The 20,958-nt window shown below is 46.9% G+C and overlaps 1 protein-coding gene and 1 long non-coding RNA gene across 2 annotated transcripts; one reads left to right on the forward strand and one right to left on the reverse strand.

Annotated features, from left to right (window-relative positions):
* Window positions 1-2,468: 2,468 nt before the first annotated feature.
* PLAC9 (placenta associated 9) lies at window positions 2,469-15,099 on the reverse strand. The gene is made up of 4 exons (XM_033433987.2): window positions 14,950-15,099; window positions 4,774-4,871; window positions 3,465-3,590; window positions 2,469-2,972 (listed from the first exon to the last, which is right to left on the reverse strand). Exons 1-4 carry the CDS (start codon window positions 15,011-15,013, stop codon window positions 2,907-2,909), a joined length of 354 nt encoding a protein of 117 aa, XP_033289878.1. The 5' UTR covers window positions 15,014-15,099; the 3' UTR covers window positions 2,469-2,906.
* LOC117202540 (uncharacterized) lies at window positions 8,977-10,130 on the forward strand. The gene is made up of 2 exons (XR_007471237.1): window positions 8,977-9,318; window positions 9,443-10,130. It is a non-coding gene; the product is annotated as an uncharacterized LOC117202540 (long non-coding RNA).
* Window positions 15,100-20,958: the final 5,859 nt, after the last annotated feature.

Consider the following 20,958-nt stretch of genomic DNA (forward strand, 5'->3'; position numbering starts at 1 on the left):
AAGAAAAAGTTAACACCAATCCTTCTCAAACTCTTTCCCCCCAAATAGAGGGGGAAACACTTCCTAACTCATTCTGTGAGACCAGTATTACCCTGATACCAAAGCCACAAGAAATGTGCAAAAAACCTCAGTGAAATACTATCAGACTGAATCTAGCAGTATATGATAAGGATTATCCAGCATGAACAAGTGGGATTTATCAAAGGAATACAAGGAGCATTCAATATGTAAAAAATAAATCAATGTAATACATATTGACAGAATGAAGGGGGATAAAAACTACATGATGATCTCAATTGATGCAGAAAAAGCATTTGCAAAAACCCAACATCTTTTCACATATAATAATAACAAACCTAAGAAACTAAAAACAGAAGGAAAATCTATCAACCTGAAATAAAGGGCATCTACGAAAAGCATACCCAATGGTGAAAAAATAAAAGCTTTTCCTTGAGATCAAGAACAAGACAAAGATGTCTGCTATTGCCACTACTACTCAACATTGTATTGAAAGTTATAGCCAGGGTAATTAGGCAAGAAAAAGAAATAAGAGGCATCCAGATTGGAAAGTAAGAAGTAAAACTCTATCCACAGATTACATAATCTTATATATAGAAAATCCTAAAATATCCACAGAAAACCCATTAGAGCTAGTAAAGGAATTCAGCAAAGTTGCAGGATAGGATACGCGATCAACCAAAAAAGTCGTTTATATATCCATGCACTAGCAATGAACAATCTGAAAGTAAAATTAAGAAAACAATTCCATTTACAGTCATTGCAAAAGGAATAAAATAAGGATAAATTTAACCAAGGTGGTGTAAGACTTTACCCTGAAAACTACAAAAAATACAAAACATCCTGTGCTCATGGATTGGAAGATTTAGTATTGTGGAAATGGCAATACTCTAAAAACTGATCTACAGATTCAATCTAATCCATATCAGAATTCCAACTGCCTTTGGCTGATGTGGACAGGCTGATCCTAAAACTCATACGGAATTGCAAGGAACTGTTCCTCAAATAGCCAAAACAGTCTTGGAAAAGAACAAAAAAGTTAGGGAACTCATACTTAATTTTAAAACTTAGCACAAAGCTATAGTAATTCAAACAGTGTGATACTGGCATAAAGACAGACATACAGAACCATGGGATAGAATTGAGAAGTAAACCTAAACGTTATGCTCAATTGATTTTTGACAGGGTGCCAGGACGGTTCAGTGGGGAAAGAATATTCTCTTCAACTAAGTGCAAGTAATGAAGCTGAATCCCCACCTCACACCACATACAAACATTAACCTAAAAGAGATTTTAAAAACTAAATATAAGAGCTAAAGCTATAAAAATCTTAGAAGACAGGATTAAATGATTCATAACCTTGGATGTGGTAGTGGATTCTTAGATATGACACCAAAACAAGAAGGAACAAAACAAAGATAAATTGGATTTCATCAAAACTGTTGTTTCAAAGGACACTATAAAGAAAATAAAAAGACAACCCAGAATATGAGAGAAAACATTTGTAAATCATATATCTGATAAAAACCTAGTATCCACAATACATAAAGAACTCTTACAACTCAACAGCAAAAAGACAACCTAGTTTTTAAAATGGGCAAAGGATTTGAATAGACCTTCCTCCAAAAAAGACATACAAGTGGCCGACACACACATGAAAAGATGCTCAGCATCACTAGGCATTAGGTAAATGCAACTTAAAACCACGAGATAACAACTTCACACCTAGTGTGATGCCTATAATCAATAAGATGTGTAGGGGAGGATAAGGAAAAATGGAAAACCTTATATATACATTGCTGGTAGGAATGTAAACTGGTACAGTTGCTATGCAAAAACAGTTTGGTTGTTCTTCAGAAACTTAACATAGAGTTACTATTTGACTCAGCAATTTCATCCTTAATTATAGACCCAAGAGAAATGAAAACATATATCCACACAAACTTATACATGAATGTTCATAGCATTATTCATAATAGCCAAAAGGTGCACACAACCCAAATATCCACTGATTTGATGAATGGATGAATAAAATGTGATATATCCATAAAATGGAATATTATTATTCAGCCATAAACAGGAACGAGGTACTGATACATGCTACAACATGGACGAACCTTGAAAACATTATGCTAAGCGAAAAACAGTTAAACACAAAAGGCTTTGTGTCTGACACAATCATACACAAAAATGTAAGATTCCATTTATATGAAATGTCCAGCATAGGCAAGTCCACAGAGAAAGAAATATTAGTGGTTTCCAAGGGAGGATGGGAGGGGGAATGGGAAGTGACTGCTTAATGGTACAGGGTTTCTTTTGGGGGTGATGAAAATTTCTGGCATTAGAAGGTGATGATGAGAATTAGAAGGTGGTGATGACTACACATTATGAACCCACTGAATTTGTACTGTTTTAAATGGTTAAAATTTTGAATTTTATCTCAACAGAAACATTTTTTAAAACTTTAATGTGCACACAGATTCCCTGGGGATCTCATTAAAATGTAGATTCTGATTCAGGAGGTCTGGGCAGGGCCCCGAATTCTGCATTTTTGATAAGCTCCCAGGTGACACCCCTGTTGTTCACCTACAGCCACATTTTGAGTAACAAGTTTACTCAAAGGGCCCTTCCACTGTGCCGCCTTAACGATTCTGCATCTCAGGTGCCTCACCTCTTGAACTAACTCCTGCCCTGTCCACCCCTATAAATAAGGAGGGCGGAAGTACAGGTCTGAGCCTGCAGGGGGTGTGAGCCTCAGCGCATGGGAGCAGATGGAGAAGGGGCTGTGGCTGCAGGGGTCACTGTCAGCAGACACAGAGGGGACCAAAGGAGTAGCTTTTATTTTGCACAAAGCTGAGGACGGCAGGCCAGAGCGCACGGCTCTGTTCTCAGAGGAGAGCTGTTGTATCACTGCCAGCTGTTGGGTGGCTCTTGCTCTGGTGCTGAGAGGCGATCTGAAAGAAAGGGGGCGGCCTCGGAGTGAGCAAACAGGGTGCTGAAGGCTGCCTGCCCTCCCCTCCCAGTCCCCTGGGGACTCCTGTGCCAGGACGCAGGGCTCGAGGGAGCAGGTGGCAGTCCCTCCACTGCCAATGAGAGGGATGCCAGGCTTCCCTGATAGGGTTTGGTGGCGGCAGAGGAGTAGAAGGGAGATGGGTAGGAGCTGTGACGTGTGTAAATGGCCAGGGAAGGAGGCAGCCGCTCTGAGTCAGGGTGGTGCTGAGAGTGGAACTCTTCCAGGTGCCCTTACCCGATGCTGGGCTGCAGCAACCCCGGGCGTGGGGGCAGAGAACACTTGGGGTGAGCCCGGAGGATGCCTCCCACTTCTGTCCCAAGGAGGAGCTGGAGCCTCCCTGGCTTGTCCAGGCTACACCATGGGGGTGGAGCAGCCGTCCCCACCCTGCTGCCCAGCCCTGGAGGCTGTCATCTCTGCTACCTGAGCTGCTCACCGTCTCCTCTGCGAGGTCGGGGATCAGGCTGAAGGGGCCTGGGGGCAGATTCCAGGCCAGCTCCTCCAGCTGAGCCAGCAAGCCTTTCACTTCTGCCTCCAGGTGCTCCACTGTCTTCTCCACCGTCTAAAGCAAGGAGAGAAGTTGGGGGAGGAGTAGAGGCCAAGAGTGGTGACAAGTCCCACTTAATCAGCCACATCCTAAGGAGCACCTGGAAGTCCAGTAGGGTGCGGTGGGGAGAGAACTGGGTGCCAGGCGACCTGGGTCCTCTTGGTTGAGGCCCTGCCCTTGCCTGCCTCTCAGCTCCCCAGATAACAAATTCCTAGGAGCTCACTCTCTAAGGCTGCTCGCTCCTGCCTCTGGCACTTGGGTGTTACCCAGTCATTGGTTTGGGGCTTGGAGGGACTCTGGGATTCTTTTTTCCATTTCAGGGTGTCACCACTGGGAGCTCACATTCCTTTTGTTACCCCGCCCCCTGGTGGCAATTCTGCCAAATGACAGTATTGGGATTTTGAAATTTTCTTTATTCAGGGTTCTTAACTTTTTTTCACAAATGAGCCCCATTAGCAGTCTGGTGAAACCTACAGACCGCCATCAGAAAAATGCTTTCATTGAGAAAAATAAAACATACAGGATTTCCAAGGGTATAAACTGCAGTAAAATACTATTAAACTATAAAAATTAAATTTTGATATAAACATTTATCTATTTATTAACTTATTTAACACCAGGTCTAACCACTACTGAAATTTTTTTTTCTTTTTTTTTTCTTTTTTTTTTTTACTACTGAAATTTTGACATACTGATAGTAAACAATATATTGAGATATTCACAATGACTATAATAGGATGAAATTATCTGTGATTTCTATTGCTGACAAAGTCACAGTACTGTTAATACTCCTGCAGTTTGTTGTCTGTATTTATAGTGAATGAGAATGCTAAATCTCAGCTAAAGGTTTGTGAAAATGAAGTGCAATTTTTTTTTCCCCACACAAGTTTATGGACCCCAGGTTACAAACCGTGGCTGTGTAACAAAACACTGCAATAGAATTTCCACCTTCTCATCTGGTGATTATGGGGAGATCTCTGGCTGGTGGGAAGCAAGGTCCTGGGGAGGCAGGGTCTGTTGGGGGCTGGACAGCCTAACAGCCCAGGTAGGGCAAGGAGATGTTTAACATAGTGGCCAGGGAACAGGATTGGCCCAGATTTCCCCAACTTTCCAAAGCAAGATTGGCCTGAACCCTCCAAAGCCACCAGCCTGGCAGGTGGTCCTGAAGCTGCATGCCCTCTCAGGTCACCCTCATTACCTCCTCTATGACGTCTAACCGGCCATGGACAGCCATGTGTCTGTCACACCCTGCAGTCCGAGCTGGGTCTCCTCGGGAGGGGATGAAGGGTTCAGCAGCTGTAGGAAAACAAGTCTTGTCACTGTGGGGCCCTCGGTTTCCCTGTAACATTAGAGACTCCTGCAAACATGGGGCTCAAGGGAGGTGGGTCCTAAAAACAGTCCAAAGAGAAGCAGAGGAAGGCTCAGTGTGGATCAGGGTGTGAGTGTAGGGTTGCCCCACTCACTCACTTGGCCATGGTCTCCTACAGACCCAAGTAGGCTTCCTTAAGGAGGTGCTGCCTGAACTGGGTAAGAAAAGGAAGGGAGGAAAGGTTTCAGCCAGAAGGAACGGCATGTGCAAAGATAGGAATGAAATAGCATGGCTCAATGCACAAACCCTCAGGAAGCCTGAAGTGGCTGGAAAGTACAGGGTGGGTGGGAGTTGAGACTGGAGAGGTGGATCGTGGAAACAAGGCCGGGCCCTAATAAACCAATCACAATGCTTGTTTTGGGGTTTATTTAAACAGGAGAGTCATGCAGTCATATGTGAATTTTTAAAATACAGAGAATGGATTGGAGAGATTCGTCTTTGAAGGCAGGAAGTTACTGCAGTAATCAGCGTAAGAAGTGATGAAAGGAGGCAGTAACCGTAGGAAGAGAGGAAGAAAATGCATGGAGATATTGTAGTCATAGTAATAGTAATTGACATTGGTGACCAGTTAGTAATATCTGACACGAGTGAGTGCTAAACAAATGTGTTAACTCAGTCAACCTCTACAACCAATTATTACCCCCAATTTACACATAAGGAAATTGATGCACAGAAAGGTGAAATGATACGTCTAACGTCACACAGCTAGTAAGCGGAATATCTGAGGTTCAGTTTGTTCAACATCATTTTCCTCCCCAACGTTGGCTCCTCCTTCGTTCCTTACACCACCAACCTTCACACCAGAAGTTTAGAGCACGGGCTTTGAGCTCAAGTGGCAGTATTGGTGGCTCTGAGATAACCTGCAGGGCGTCTGAGTTGGCCGAGTCCTTGGAGAACATGGACACACAGAAAGGAGGATGCTGCCCCAGAAGCAAGGAGAAGCCAAGAGCTTTCAAAAGGATGAAGCAGTCAGCATGGCCTAAAGCAGCATGGAGGTCTAGCAAGATAAGGACTCGGAGCAACAGAAAAGTGGATGCTGAATGCCGTCCCAGCGCTTTTAGCGGAGAGGTGCCGACAGAGCAAAGTCTAGTCGCAGTGGGATGAGAAGGGAAGGAAAAGTCAGGAGGAGGAAACTAAGATCCTGGAAAACATTTCCATGAAGCCTGGCTATGAAGGAAGGGAGATCAGATCACAAGGTGATCTAAAGCAGTGTTTATTGTTGTTTCCAGGTTTTTAAGCATTGAAGAAACGCAACCATGCTTATAGCCTGAGGACAGGAGGAAGCCAGGAGAACTGAAAGAATGCATTTCCCGAAGAGATGTGAGGCCACGGAATCCAGAAATGGTGGTGGGGGTAGGGGTCAAATGTGGAAGGAAGAGAGAGGAAACGCAGCAAAAATGGGTAAAAAAGTTCTACTTAAAGGGCCAAGAAGTTGAGGGAGTCCCATCTGATGGCCTCCGTTCACTCGGTAAAGTAAGAGGGGAATCATCTGCTGAAAATTCGTGTAGGGTTAGGAAAGGAAAGCGAGTTGTGAAGTATTATCAGGAATTCTGTGAGTGGGTTGTTGGACACAGCCACTAAAATGGGAGCCGTGGTGAAAGTATTTCCACCATGGAAACTGACAAATGCTTTTTTTTGTTTTCCGAAAGCCAGTGTATCAGCCCGCCCCTGGGTAAGAAGCTTGAATAAAGAGGGGGCTCCAAAAGGGGATGAGGAGAATGAGGAAGGCGGTTAGGAGGAGGATGCAGAACAACCTGACATCACAAGGAAGCCCGCCCGCAGCAGCTCAGCAGGTGGGTGTCAGCAGCAGAGACAGATGGCTGATGAGCTGAAACCTGGGAGTCTGTGGCATGAGTGCGGTGAAGAGCAAGAGTGCAGAGGAACTGAGGATTCGACCAGCAAGGGCTTAAGGGGACGAGCTCGGGCATCTAGCTTGAATAACGAAGGAGAAGGCAATAAGAGGGCCAATAATTGGGAGAAATGGAAGGGCTGAGGGCACTGCAGATCTCAGTGAGATGATGGGAGTAACAGAAGGAACAAGTGATAAGGGATATTGCAGTTTCAGCTTTTAGAGGTAGAGCAGCTTCACAGTGACAATACCAAGGCTGTGGGCATCTGAAGCAGAGCAGGGGTAAGAGTTTTTGGACTTGATCTTTGTAGATGCAAAACTCTTGTAAGACTTCGATGTTGGCTGGGTTGCCCGAGGTTGGCAGGTCTTGGGGTAAGGATAGTGAGCTATTTTGCTGGTGATCAATGTATAACTCTGAAGGCTGAGTGACTTGTCTAAGATCACACAGTCAGCAAACGACTGGACCCCAGGCACCCTGGCCTTCCCCTGGCCCCACCTCAGCCAGCTGGCCTTTTGGAGCTCTGTCAGAGTCCCCATGCCCTGCGAGTCCCTGGTCTCAACTCTCTCTGGATCTCAGCTCTTCCACTCAGGGGCGAGAACCAAGGCAGGGGCAAAACTTCTTTCCACTCTGAGCATCTTTTGTGGAGAACAGTTTGGGTTTTTACGTTCTCCCCTTCATTATGTCCATCCATTGAACTTAGAAAAACCTGTTCAAAAAACAATGGTGGATTTCCCTGGTGGCACAGTGGTTAAGAATCCACTTGCCAATGGAGGGGACATGGGTTCGAGCCCTGGTCCGGGAAGATCCCACATGCCGCAGAGCAACTAAGCCCATGTGCCACAACTACTGAGCCTGCGCTCTAGAGCCCGCGAGCCACAACTGCTGAGCCCACGTGCCACAACTACTGAAGCCCGCACGCCTAGAGCCTGTACTCCACAACAAGAGAAGCCACCACAATGAGAAGCCCATGCACCACAAGGAAGAGTAGCCCCTGCTCGCCGCAACTACAGAAAGCCCGCACGCACCAACGAAGACCCAACGCAGCCAAAAATAAATAACTTTAAAAAAAACAATGGTCTTGGGACTTCTCTGGTGGGCCAGTGGTAAAGAACCCACCTTCCAATGCAGGGGATGCCGGTTCAATCCCTGGTCGGGGAACTAAGATCCCACGTGCCGTGGGGCAACTAAGCCTGCACGCCACAACTACCGAGCTCGTGTGCCTCAACTAGAGCGCCTGCGTGCCGCAAAACTACAGAGCCCACGCACCACAACTACAGAGCCTGTGCACCGCAACGAAGATCCTGCGTGCCGCAGCTAAGACCTGATGCAGCCAAAAGAAAAAAAGAAAGAAAATAAATAAGTATTTAAAAAAACAACAACAATGGTCTTCTTGTTGACTTTAGGGAGGGAGGGGATGTTATAACTTTGGTTATTTTTTTTAAGGGAGCCTTTTAGAGATCTATGCTGAGCATATTTATAGGTAAAATGCTATGATGTCTTGGCTTTACTTCAAAATAACCCAGGCCTGGGAGTGGGAGGAGGCATGGGTGGGAGTATTGAGCAAACAAGATTGGCCAAGATTGGTAACTGTTGAAACTGGGTGATGCGGACATGGGGTTAATTCTGCTATTCTCTCTACTTTTGTATATATGGTTTGAAATTTTCCGTAATAAAAGCCAGTTCTCTGATGGGGTTGTTAGCAAAAAGCAGAAGCCACGGGCTTCGTGCATTGATACAAAATGTTCAGGATGGGTGTCGGGGGGTGGGTGGTCTGAGAGACCCCACCTGGAGGGCTGGGCTCCATTCTGGGCTATTCATCGTGAGAAGGCTTTCGACAGGCAGAGGCAGGGCTAAAGGCGGCCACCGTGAAGGGACTCCAGATTTTGACTCCTTTGTGCCAGCTGAAAAAACTGGGGTGCTCAGCTAGAGAGAAAAGATTTCGAGGGGGCAGGCAGAGTTGTTTTCACCCAAATAGAGGGCTGTCAGGGAAGAGGGGGTCTGTCTCGGTCTAGGTCCGGGCCCACACACACCCTCTGCAAGCTCCACCCAGGGGCCTTAGGCCAAGACGTTCCCGAGTCCCACCTGCCCCCTCCCAGACCCTAAAGTACTCTTCCCCCTCCTCCCAGCTTAGGCCAAGAGGAAGCAACATGACCCTGCCGGCCAAGTGGGGCTCTGCCATGAATCTGCTCCCTCCCTCAGCCTAAAACATCCTGTTCTCTACGTGTCAGCGATGAGGGCTCACTTGGCTCCCAAACCCCTCCAGGGAAGAGGTTGGGCTGAGGTTGCTCTCCAAATCACACAGCACTAATGCATCACATCTGGACGCAGCTGCGCCCTGGGCTGCACTGCACAACCGTCCGTGAGCTCATCCAGGCCTCCGGAGGAGCTCTGCTGAGAGAGAGCTGGGGCAGAGCCAGGCCACCCTGTGCTGCGGCTCCCTCCCCGACGTGGGTGCTCATGGCATTGACCTCAGCGCATGATGGCAGAAAACACACTGCAGACCTCCGTTCCCAGCCATGAATTGGTGCGGGGCCGTGGGAACTTTCTTCTCCCCGAGCCTCTGCTGCCTCCTCTGCAACACGGGTTTGGGGATGGGGGCGGAGGCACTGCCAGACGCAGCTCATCCAAGGTTTGCCTCTGTCTTTCAGGCCTCAGAAATTAGCTACAAAGACCGAACCAGGATGAGTCAAGGACAAGTTGCTTCTTGGCCCAGAAGCTCCCGCAAGGCAAGAACTGGGCAAGGGCTCCCTTTGCTTCACGCTTCCTCACCAGTAGAAAGGGGCTCACGATAACGCCAGTTTCACGGGGCTTTGGGGAAGCTTAGACCAGAGGAAGAGTGGGGGAAGCTGAAGGATTATCACGACTGACCATGCGCGGCCAAGGCTGTGGTTCCCGGTGCTCCCTTCCCTCCTTCGCTCCCGCCCTCCCTGACCTGGCCAGTTGGGAAATGGACCTTCTTGGATGCAGGGTTGTTTTCTCTGGCCTGGCTTCCGCTCAGGGCCTATGCGCACCCCGGATGGCGGGCGTGGGTGGAACATGGTGAGAGCAGGCTGCCAGTGGAGACGGGAGGCCCAGTGCAGGCACCAGTTAAAGGGACACGGCCACTGGGCCTCCCCCCCACCCCTCCCACTGACAGGCATAGGAGACCTTTTGTTTCTGGATCCGAACACTAAGAAGGTGCACACAACTCAAAGGATTTCTGACCCTGAAAGGTGCTGCTTTGACCAGCCACACTTGGCACTTGGGGGTTAATTCTATTTGACCACAGTCAATATAATAGTCTAATAAATTTGACCACATTTGATATTTGTATTAAAATTTGTGCTTCATTCCAAACCATCAGTATTTTTTTGTTTTTTGTTTTTTTTAAATCAGAAGAACACTATTTTCAAACAACTATATGAAGAACTCTAGTCTATGGATGTGCTCTGGCTGAAACAGGAGAGGGACACTTGAGGCCCCTAAGAGGGAGCTCAGATGCTAAGGAACATTTTTGTTTTGTTTTGGGAGTGATACGTTCTGTCTCCCTTGTTCTCTGGTCATTTTCCAGATGTGGATTTGAGCCTTGTCGATCGCTCTGAGAGCTTACCAATGTCAGTCCAATACAGTCGGCGTCTGGGTAAGTGAGGATACAAGCTGAGCTGCTGCAACAAAGAGTCCCCCTCAATCACACGTGTGTTTATTTCTTTCTCACATATCAGTTCAGAGGTGGACTGGCTGATGGTCAGGGCTGGCAGGCAGCTCCGCTCTCCAAGGCCATCCAGGAAACCAGATTCCTTCTACCTTGGAATATGGTGATTTATAATCCACTGGGTTATAAAGTACTAGAACATTCCTAAACCCCCACCATCTGAGGTCTAGGAAGCCATCCAGGATAAACCTCTCTCCACACACTGTCTGGGACTCACAAGTCTGGGAGTCAGAGGCACGGTCCCACCTCCACTGAACTGTGTTCTTTGCCTCTGACTCAGCTTCGTCTGTGAGGGATCTGCCCTGCTCTGTCTACGTGGTGGGACTGCTGTGTTGATCCAAGGGGATCCTGCATTTGAAGTTGCCTTGGAACTGCCAGATGATGTGCAAATGAAATGTAGGTCATTCACCAGGTGGACTGGAGACTAAGCAGGTCAGTGAAAGCCCCTGCAGCCCCGCCTCTCCACCTGGAGCCAGTGCTTTTCACTAGATCACTCTGACCAGGTCTCCTCAAGACGGGGAGGCACCTGCTCTAGGACTATACCTGTGCAGGAGTCCAAGGGATGCTTGGGAGGGGCTTCTCCGACAAGCAAACAGAGGGCTCAGGGCTGACCGGGCTCTCTGGGCTCTGCTACAAGCCAATCCCACTTGCTGGATCCTTAGTTTCTTCACCTTTAGAATGGGCACAACCACACTCTATATTTGAAGCTACTGTCAATTTGTGATCAGTTATTATGGGCCAAGCTTTTTGTTGAGTGCTTACATGCATTAACTCATTTAATTCTATCTGTGACCTCAGTACTCTTACTTATCAGTTTTTTATAGATTAGAAAACCAAAGAGGTTGAGTAACATGCCCAGGACTACACTGCTAGTAGGTAGTGGGGACAGGATTTGAATCCTACCTGCAAGACACTCTCTATACTATGTTCTGGCAGTTCTGTGATGAGTTAAGGGCCTCCTATCTTGGGGGGTCTCAGCTTCCTCCTTTGTAAAATGAGGGGCTGGACAGGAATGGGGCAAAGGGGACCTATACACATGATATCTTTGTACCTGTCTTGAGGCCCAACAAGAGCCCAACTGTGTACGTTGAACCAGATTGTCTTTGAGAGGTTCCCTCCCCACAACATCCATTTTTGTAAGAAGAAATGCAGTGATCCTCACCACAGCCCTTCAGCGTCTTCCTCTTCCACCCAAAGCAAAAAGCAGAAGCCCAATGGAAGACAGATGTCCACAGAGACCTGGAACGGTGGTGGACAGTGAGAGCTTCCCCCCGTGGGCCCCAAGGCATGGGTGAGAATGGCTAATAGGACTAGGCTCTAGGACTTGATATCCCTCTGATAGCAAAATAGGAAAGGAGATTAACTGAAGCCTTAACTTAAAAAAAAAAAATTCTCTACAAGTAGCATAAGACAGTCTGCTTCACTCAACACATAAAGAACTTTTATAGATTGATATGAAAAAATCCCACTACCACGATGGAAAAGTCTAAGACAGTTCACAAGAATTAGCAGAAATGACCAATATGCCTTTGAAGAAAAATCCAACCTTGGTAGTAATCAAAGAAATGAAAATTAAAGCAATGAACCATCTTAAAGTATTCTTGCAAAAAAAAATATCTAATTGGAATTAGCTGAAGCGTCTAGATCTAACTACCAGTTTATAGACAATATAGGGGAGAGAACAATTTAAATGACACCTGGGGGATGCAATCAGCTAAAATTTAAATGGGAAAAACTTTATAAGACTAACAACCCAGTTTCTTCAAATAAATTTTAAGAAAAAAGAGGGGAAAAAGAACTTACTAAAGAAACTTAAAACTCACTAAAAGAAACTTAACAGATATATCAACCAAAAGCAATGTGTGTACCTTATTTGGATCAAACAAACCAAATATAAAAACATCACACAATCAGGGACAGTTGAATGCTGATTGGATATTTGATGACATTACGGAATTATTGTCCATTTTTAGGGAGTGATAATGGTATTGTTATTAAAAGATTATTTATCTTTTAGAAATACATAAGGCAATACTTACAGATAAAAATATATAATGCCTGGAATTTCCTTTAAAATAATCTGAGAGAGGGGAGAGAAGGTGGGGATGATAGATGAATCCAGATCTGTCAGGAATCCATTCTTGTTGAAACAGAGTGATGGGCACATGGTGGTTCACTATACTATTCTTTTTATTATTATTATTCTTTTTCAAATTATTTTCCCATTTAGGTTGTTAAATAATATTGAGCACCGTTCCCTGTACTGTACAATAGGTCCTTGTTGGGTATCCATTTTAAATACAGCAGTACATACATGTCACTCCCAAACTCCCTAAGTATCCCTCCCCCACCTCCCAACCATAAGTTCGTCGTTCTCTAAGTCTGTGAGTCTGTTTGTTTTGTAAAGTTCATTTTTATCATTTTTTTTAGATTCCGCATATAAGCAATATCATATTTGTCTTTCTCTGACTTACTTCACTCAGTATGACAATCTCTAGGTCTCTATTCTGTGTTTATATCCAACAGATTTGATAATCAACAGTTAAGAAAAACCATGGTATATTGTCTGAAGTCTGAAAGGTTATACACAAAAATGTGTGAACTCAGTGTGAAATTACATTAATATGTTTATACTCTCCTCTTTTTTTTTTCTTAATCTGGAGGAATGAGGATGATCAGGAGGAAAATAATGTTTAAAAATGGCTTTAAGCTAAAATGTATATACCAGTCATAGCTAAAGGGGCCACAAAAAGTCTGCCACTGTGGGCGGCCAGCTCCTCCCTCTGGGGGAGCACAGACTCGGCTTTGTCCCCTCAGCTCCTGGAGGTGGGGACTCCAGGCAAGATGGGGCAGGGCGGGGAGGCAGAGAAAAAGGACAGCACCTGGGCCTGGCTCTGTGCTGCATGGTCCCAGCCACTCCTCACACAGCCTGTGAGGAAAGGGTTGTTGGTCCTCCTTAGCCAACCTCAGTGGAGAACTGGGCCTCAGAGAGCTCAGCGGAGCTGTCCGAGGGGACGAGGGAAGGAGACAATGTGTGTTGACAGGTGTTCCGTGCTGGGTACTTCCCTTTCATCCAGCTCTGCTGGTGGGTACCATTCTCCTCACATTACAGAAGAGGAAATAGCTTCAGAGAGGTGACATGACTCACCCAAGTTCACTCAGCCAGGGGCTGCCCAGGATCAAGACTGGCCTCAACCCTTTCCCTGGATGCCCACTCCTACAGTTCCCTGTGCCTGAAAGGGGCTGGGCCAGGGGTCAGGGGAGCTTCCATCTTAACACAGGGCAGGGTGACTCACAGCCACTGGCTCCAGGTTGATGGGGGAGCAGCCTTAAGTGTGGACAAGGGCCTGGCTGAAGGGGTAGGGTCCCTGGATGCCTGGAGAGACTGAGCCTTCCCCTCGCCCGTTCAACTGGGATGGGCATCAGCTGCCTCTGGTTGAGGCCAGCAAGAGACCTTGGGTAAATGGGAACGTGGTTGTAAAGTGCTGTATAAAGTGCAGTCTTGGGGTGGTGGAAGGAACGCCTGTGCATACAGTCAGTCCCTCTGCAGCCACCTTGTCCGAGCCTCACTGGTGAAGGGACAGCACTAAGACTGCTGTCAGGGAAGGCTAGAAGGGACAGGGCACGGCAAGGAGCCCAGCCAGTGGAGGGCCTCTCCCTCCCGCAGCCTCCTCCCACCCACCCAAGGCAGCTCAGGCCCTCAGGGAAGCTCTCCAAAAGGCTGACAACTGGCCTCCTCCACAGGCTGCAGAAGCCCCTCAGACTACCTGGCAGGTAAAGCCGTGGCCTCCAGGGGCCTCCTGCCTGGGCCCTGACCGGCTGTGCTGGGCCAGGCCTGGGCGCCTCTGCAGGCCCTCTGGGCAGGGCTGGTCTGGAGGGTGGGGAGCTGGGGCTGCCCCACCCTGCAGACTTGACCTTCCACCTTGTGATCCTGGTCTCCTCCTCTCTTTCCTGTCGACCTGGGGCAATGGGTTTCTCCACTCCCTCTCTCCTTTTTTGTCTCTCTCAAAGCGGCCTCTCTTCCTCAGTATCCTCTCACCCTTTCTCTCTCCCCCACCCCCTTTCTCTTGCCATTTTAGTTCCTCTATTTCCTTCCTTCTTGTTCCGTTTGCCTCTCAAACTCCTTTTTCTCTCTATCCTCCTCATTCATAGTTCAGACCCATCTGTCTACCTCCAAAGTTTCTTTCTGTCCCAGCCTCTCCCTTGCTCTCTGTATTCTTCCCTCTCTCCTTTGTAATTCTCTCTGTTCCTCTGCCTTTATCTCTCTGCCTTTTTTTGTCTCCATCTTTCTCTGCAATTTCTCTCACCATCTATCTATCTCTCTCCCTCCCTGCATCTCCCTCTCTCCATCCCTCTCCATCTGGCTTCGTTCCCATCTCCCTCCCTCTTCCCTCCCTCTCTCCTGCTCCTTCCTCGCGGTCCGCGGCCTCCCCGACCCTCGCCCTGCGTCCGGGCCCCACTCACCGGTGAAGGCACCCGAGGCGCGGAGCAGGGCAAGCCCGGCCAGTGCGCAGAGCAGGGGCCGCATGCTGCCGGCTGGCGGAGCGCAGCGCCGCGTCTGCCCGCTGCCGCCCTCCCCGCCCTCCCCGGGATCGCGCCGGCCCGCCCGGGAGGAAATGCTCGCAGTCCCCGCCAAGATTCCTGGGCGGCTCCGGGCTTTCTGGCTCGAGCGAGCCCGCCCCCTCCAGAGACCCCGCGGGCGGAGGGGCGACGCGCCAGGCTGGGCGCCTCCCCTGGAAGGGGCCGCGCTCTGAGCCCCCGCGCCTCCCCCGGGCCCGAGCGCAGAAGAGTGGGCGATGCAGCCAGGGGTCCAGTGCTCCGTTATGAGCCCATTTCACAGACGGGCGGACTGCAGTTTGGAGAGAAGTGCCACCCACACCTGTGGCACGGGATCTGAATTCCTGACTGCACGGGGTGTGGAAGCTTTTCTCTGCCCACCAGGAACGAGTAAGCAACTCTCATGACATCGGAGAGAGTGTTCAGCACATACTTAAGGTCTGTACAAGTTAGTGTTAGGTAAACTTTGGAGGGGGGAGAAAACGAAATAATTCTCATATTCACATGTCTGCACTTGAGGAGTTCGTGGTCTAGTGACCACCCCAGTATGAATGAACAGTAACTAAGCTTTGTTTGATTTATTCTACATACACCATCTCTCTGATCTTCACTGCACCCCCATCAGGAGTGCATCATTACGTCCATTCTGCAGACCAAGAAATTGAGGCTCAGAGATGTTAAGAGCCTTGCCAATAGTCACACACTTGGTGTAATGTGGAGTCAGGATTTGAATCCAGTTCTGTTATTGGTAGATAATAATATATTGATACAACGTATTAGTGAGAGCCGGGTTCTTTCTCCATTCTAAGCAAACCCAGAGTAAGAGCTGGGTGGGTTTTTCAGTTAACTTCAAATCATCACCACCTCCCTCCAGCTTAAAAAACAGTAGTTGAACCTTCACCTATGGGACACACCCACTCAACAAGTGAAAAAAAAAAAGTTAAGATTTGGGAAAGCAAAAGCCACAGCCCTAACATCTGCACTGCAGAGCCTTGAGTGCACGTCCTGGCTGCCAGTGGAGCCCCTTCATCGCCAAGCCCAGGAGTATGTTTTTATCCATCAAGGGGCCCCTTTAGGGTTAACTGGAGCTCTTGCAGATCAAGGCTGCACCTCTGCCTTCTCTATTACAGACTGTGGCTGTGCAATTGTACAAATATAGCCACCACACTAAGCAATAATCCTTCCTTCTCACTTCTTCCTCCAGATAATAGCCTCAGGAACAGAAATTCAGGTTTTGAGTCAGCAGATCTTGGACAGAGACTTGGATCTAAATTTTTAAAAAGCTCTCTTGGGAATTGGGATGCCCACATGAACTGGCTCAAAAGAAGGATTTATTTCAGAAATGCCAAGAAGGTTTCACACTTGGTAATAGGACTTTCTTGGTAGTTTACCTCGGTGGGAAGTTGTCAAAGAACAGTCAAACCCACAGGTTTGAAGCTCAGAATAAGTGGGCTGCCTAATATTTTGAATTTGCAATAAAAACAACATATATACAATATTTTCTTATTGTGGTAGAGGCGCAAAGTAATAAAGCATGCAGGGTGAAACCCCTCCCTGTCACAAACGCCCCCTACCGGGCGATTCTGTTACAGACCAGGCTTCTTGGCCTTCTTAATCAACAGAAATTGATAAGAAACCGGACAAGAAATTCAGGCAAGGCTTTACTGGGACTGGTGCTGCAGCACAAGGGAGTGAAAACAAGTAACAGTTTCCCTTGCTTACTCCCTGGGGGGGGAGGGGAGGCTGAGCTGGTTCCTTATGTGGGGTGAGGGTAGGAGTGGGTCCAGGGGTCTTGCTGGAGGGGTGGTCAGGTGGTCTGCCCACCCCCTTGGTAGTGCTGCGTGCAGGGCGCATGCACAGTACCCTGCTTTTGCTCCCGGTTCCTCAGAAGTGGCCGTTGGGTTTTGGTCCTTTTGTATCTTGTTGTTCCTAATTTGCCCCAACTGCCCACACACGTAGTTATTTTTAGTCCTGTATAGTTTCTTTGTATTATGTTGCTGGAGGAGACATTCGTCCAGGTGCAAGCACTGCAGCAAAGGGTCCCAGGTCCCAGGTCCCAGCCTGTCTCAATTCCAGTCAAGTTCCCTCAGCTTGGTGGACTCTTCCAGTTCCTTGTCTGTGCATTTCCTATCGATCTAATATAAATTCAGACACAAATATATAAACATAGGATTGAATAATATATTTTGGGGATTTGCTTTCACCTTCGTGTTCATCTCAGTCATAACACCAAATCTTAAAGATCATTCTATGTTAGTACACCTAAATCCGAGACAGGCAAAATATCTCATGATTGAAGGCGCTATTATTTGTCCAGATGATCTCCTGTTGATGGACATGGAGTTTGTTTCCTTGTGTTTTTTTCCAATATAAAGCATGCTTCAGTGAACATCCTTTTGCATATATCTTTATGTATATATTACATAATTCTGTATTTCTGAAAGGCCTTATTCCTGGAAGAGGAATCAGTGATTCAGAGGGCCTTTTACATTTTGCTAGATATGCCAAAGGCTCTTACTAAGCCCAAAGGAGGGGCGGGGCACTGAGAGCAAGGCTCCAAGGTGCACCCAGTCACATTGTAGTTTATGTTGCAGTTGTGCTGTAGGGGGTACCATTTACATAAAATACATCTGGAGTGGGAAGAGCTGAAGTAGATCTGGCAGCCCTGTACTTTCTCCAACACTGAATATTTATCTTTTGATATTTTGACAGTTTGATGATGAAAAAAAAGTTACCTTTTTGCTTCTATTTACATGCTATTTATTGAGTGAAGATGAGCTTTATTTGCCTAGTCAAATACTTTTTTCTGTTTTTCCCTCTTTTCTTTACATATTCTGATTATTAATCCAGTAATGCCTGATAGATATGTTGGCAATGTTTTCTTCCATTCTTCTATTGTCTTTAACTTTCTTTGTGATATCTTTCATCATACAGAAGTTTTAGATATTTATTTAGGTAGCCAAATTTCTCAATATTTTCTTTTATGGCTTCTAGATTTTACAACTTGCTTATGATTCCTCACATCAGGGATATAATCAAATTATATTCAAATATAATCAAATTATATTTGATTCCTCAAATATAAAAGTATTTTCCAACATTTTCTTCAAATAGCCTGAAGTTTTTTTAAAGGTGTAACCTCTAATACTTCTAGAATTTTTATGTGGTTCCAAGGAATGATTCAAGCTTAAATATTTTCCCACATGGACATCTAAATAGCCTGCTCTCTATTGCACAGTCCATCCTTTAGCCACTAATTTGAACATAAAACAAGTTGTTGGTTTAGCTATTCATTCCCAAGTGGAGGTCCAAAAAAATCTCTCGCCATCATGTCTGTTATAAGGTCAGAGAAACAAAACTAAAATAAGCTTATCATTTCAATAAATACTGAAACTATTATTTTATGAAATTAAATAGCCATCCCAGACTTAAAAACAACAACAAACTCTAAGAGGTAGAAATAAAGAAAATAAAAGCACATTTTCTTCATAAGATAACTACTTTTACCTTACACAACTGGTTTGCACATACCTGCAGGAGAAAGGAGAGTGGCATCCTTTAGGAAGCCAGGAATGAGGTAAAGACACCACCCATCACCACTATTAATTATCTGTGGTCTGAATGATGCAATAAAGTACTAGTGAAAAGAAGAGTTATCGTAAAGGAGACAAAATACTGATATTAGTAGAAGATTCAATTGCTTTCTCAAAAAATCCAGTAGAGCTAAAAGAACTACTTGAATTACTTAATAAATGGGCTGGATTTAAGATAAGTGTTTGGCGATCCATTTATTTCCTGATACCAACAGAAGCCAGCCCAAACATATGAAGGAAAACTTCTGGGCAGGATGATAAGGACCCAGTTTGCTAATGTCCTCCTTCCAATGTTCTCTAGAAATGACCAATGAAGTTAAAATTGGGGAAATTAGGGAAATATGCCAACCATATGCTGGGCCTCAAAGCAAGACGGTGGCCAGCTGGGACTGATGACAATTAAGTATCATTATTTATTATTACTCTGATATTTGCTAAACTTCTTTGAAACAGGTTGTGCTCAGGCTGTCCATATGTTATTTCATTTAATCCTTGCCCCAAGAAACCTAAAAGGAAGGTGTCTTTATCTCCTTTTCAGATAAGATATGTTTGATTAGGTCAGAGGGCTACAGATCCCAGGTTGGAAGGCAGGTGGATCTGATTCTAAAACTCACTCTCTCTTTTTTTTTTTTTTGCGGTACACAGGCCTCTCCCTGTTGTGGCCTCTCCCGTTGCAGAGCACAGGCTCCGGATGCGCAGGCTCAGCGGCCATGGCTCACGGGCCCAGCCGCTCCGCGGCATGTGGGATCTTCCCGGACCGGGACACGAACCCGTGTCCCCTACAACGGCAGGTGGACTCTCAACCACTGCGCCACCAGGGAAGCCCTAAAACTCACTCCCTTAAGCATTATCAGGCCCCAGGTGAGTAACTAGGTAGTGAGGAAATCTGGAGGGAGGTAGAGGTGGAGGTGGAAGAGGACAAATCGGGTATTTGGGGGCTCAGAGCGGCAAGTCCTTAAGCAGTTAGGGGGAGACGACCCCTAACTGCCTGCATAGCTGAAGTGCCGTAATGTGCAAGCTTTCCTTTCCTCTAACGCTTCTGTCACCCTGGCAGGTGGCACCAATATCCACGGTGAACACACACAGTTTGAGGCTTGGGGAAGTTAGGTGGTGGCCTAAGGTCACATAGAAATGTGGGGATTTGCTCCCAGGGTGCCAGTGCCCCCATAGGCAACGCTGCAGGATGTGCGCGGCCTCCCAGCCTGGCCGTGTTGTGGGGAAAATGGGGGCAGAGGGCATCTGGCAGGGTTTGTTCTCCTAGTCTGCACCCAAAGGCAAGGGGCCAAGGCAAACAGGAAGTAGGGGCTGGCCATCCCTCTGGGGCTGGAGGCGGGAGAGAGGGACCACCCACTGAAAGGGCCTCAGTGGCTGGGAGGGTTGGAGCCATACAAAGCCTCCTTGTCTTCTTGTCTTGGTTCAGATAAGACCAATTCCAGGAAGCCTTCAGCTCCACGTGGGCCAGGCCACCCCCTTTCAGCACAGATGGAGCAGGGCTGCTAGCTCAGGGCCACACAAGTTACAGGCAGAGAGAGTGAACCAGTGGAGTGTGGCTGGAGATGCCTCTGCAGGGGATGGAAGGTGTGGGGGACCTAACGAGATGAGATTTAAGAAGGTTTTTGTTTTTTTTTTTTAAATCTACCCCCTTTCTGGCAAGCAGTCCCAAATTCTCCCAGGTAGGGGAAGATGTAGGAAGATAGGGAAATCTGCTGGGTACAGGGAGGAGTGAAGTGGGGATGGGGGTAGAGGCCTAACGTTAACAACTATAATATCAATAATTATAGTCACAAAGGCCAACATGCATTGACGCTGACATTCATTGATTCCGACTTTGCGTCAGGTGCTGTTCCAAGCACCACCTGCTTGTTTCTCAGTTAATCTCGGCTGGTACTATATGAGGAGGGTTCTGTGGTTATCCCAGAGGTTGGCAAGAGCAGTTTCCCACCCAGTGTATTTTGAAGTGTGATGAATCCACATTAAAGGTGGAGGAAAACAGCCTAACAGGGTCCACCTGCTCAGTTTTGAGATATTTTTGCATAGATTCACATTGCTCAGTGTCAGTTCAGTTCATTGTTAAAGCCATAGACATTTCCCAAGAATGTGTTCATTTATGACTCCGGGATCCTTGTGGGCTTGGGAGGGTAGGTCGTCAGTTGGCATTTCCCCTAGTTCTGTGAGAACCTTGTCTGCAATGTTCTCTAGGGAGATGATCTCATTTTGCTCCTTGAGACCGGAGTTGGGGTAAAATATAAACCGAGAACACTCCCTGTGTACTGGCCTGGGTTCCTGGACTCTTTAATCAATAGAAGTTGATGAGTGCAGACAA

Source organism: Orcinus orca, chromosome 14 (assembly GCF_937001465.1).
Source record: "Orcinus orca chromosome 14, mOrcOrc1.1, whole genome shotgun sequence".
Classification (NCBI taxonomy): Eukaryota; Metazoa; Chordata; class Mammalia; order Artiodactyla; family Delphinidae; genus Orcinus; species Orcinus orca.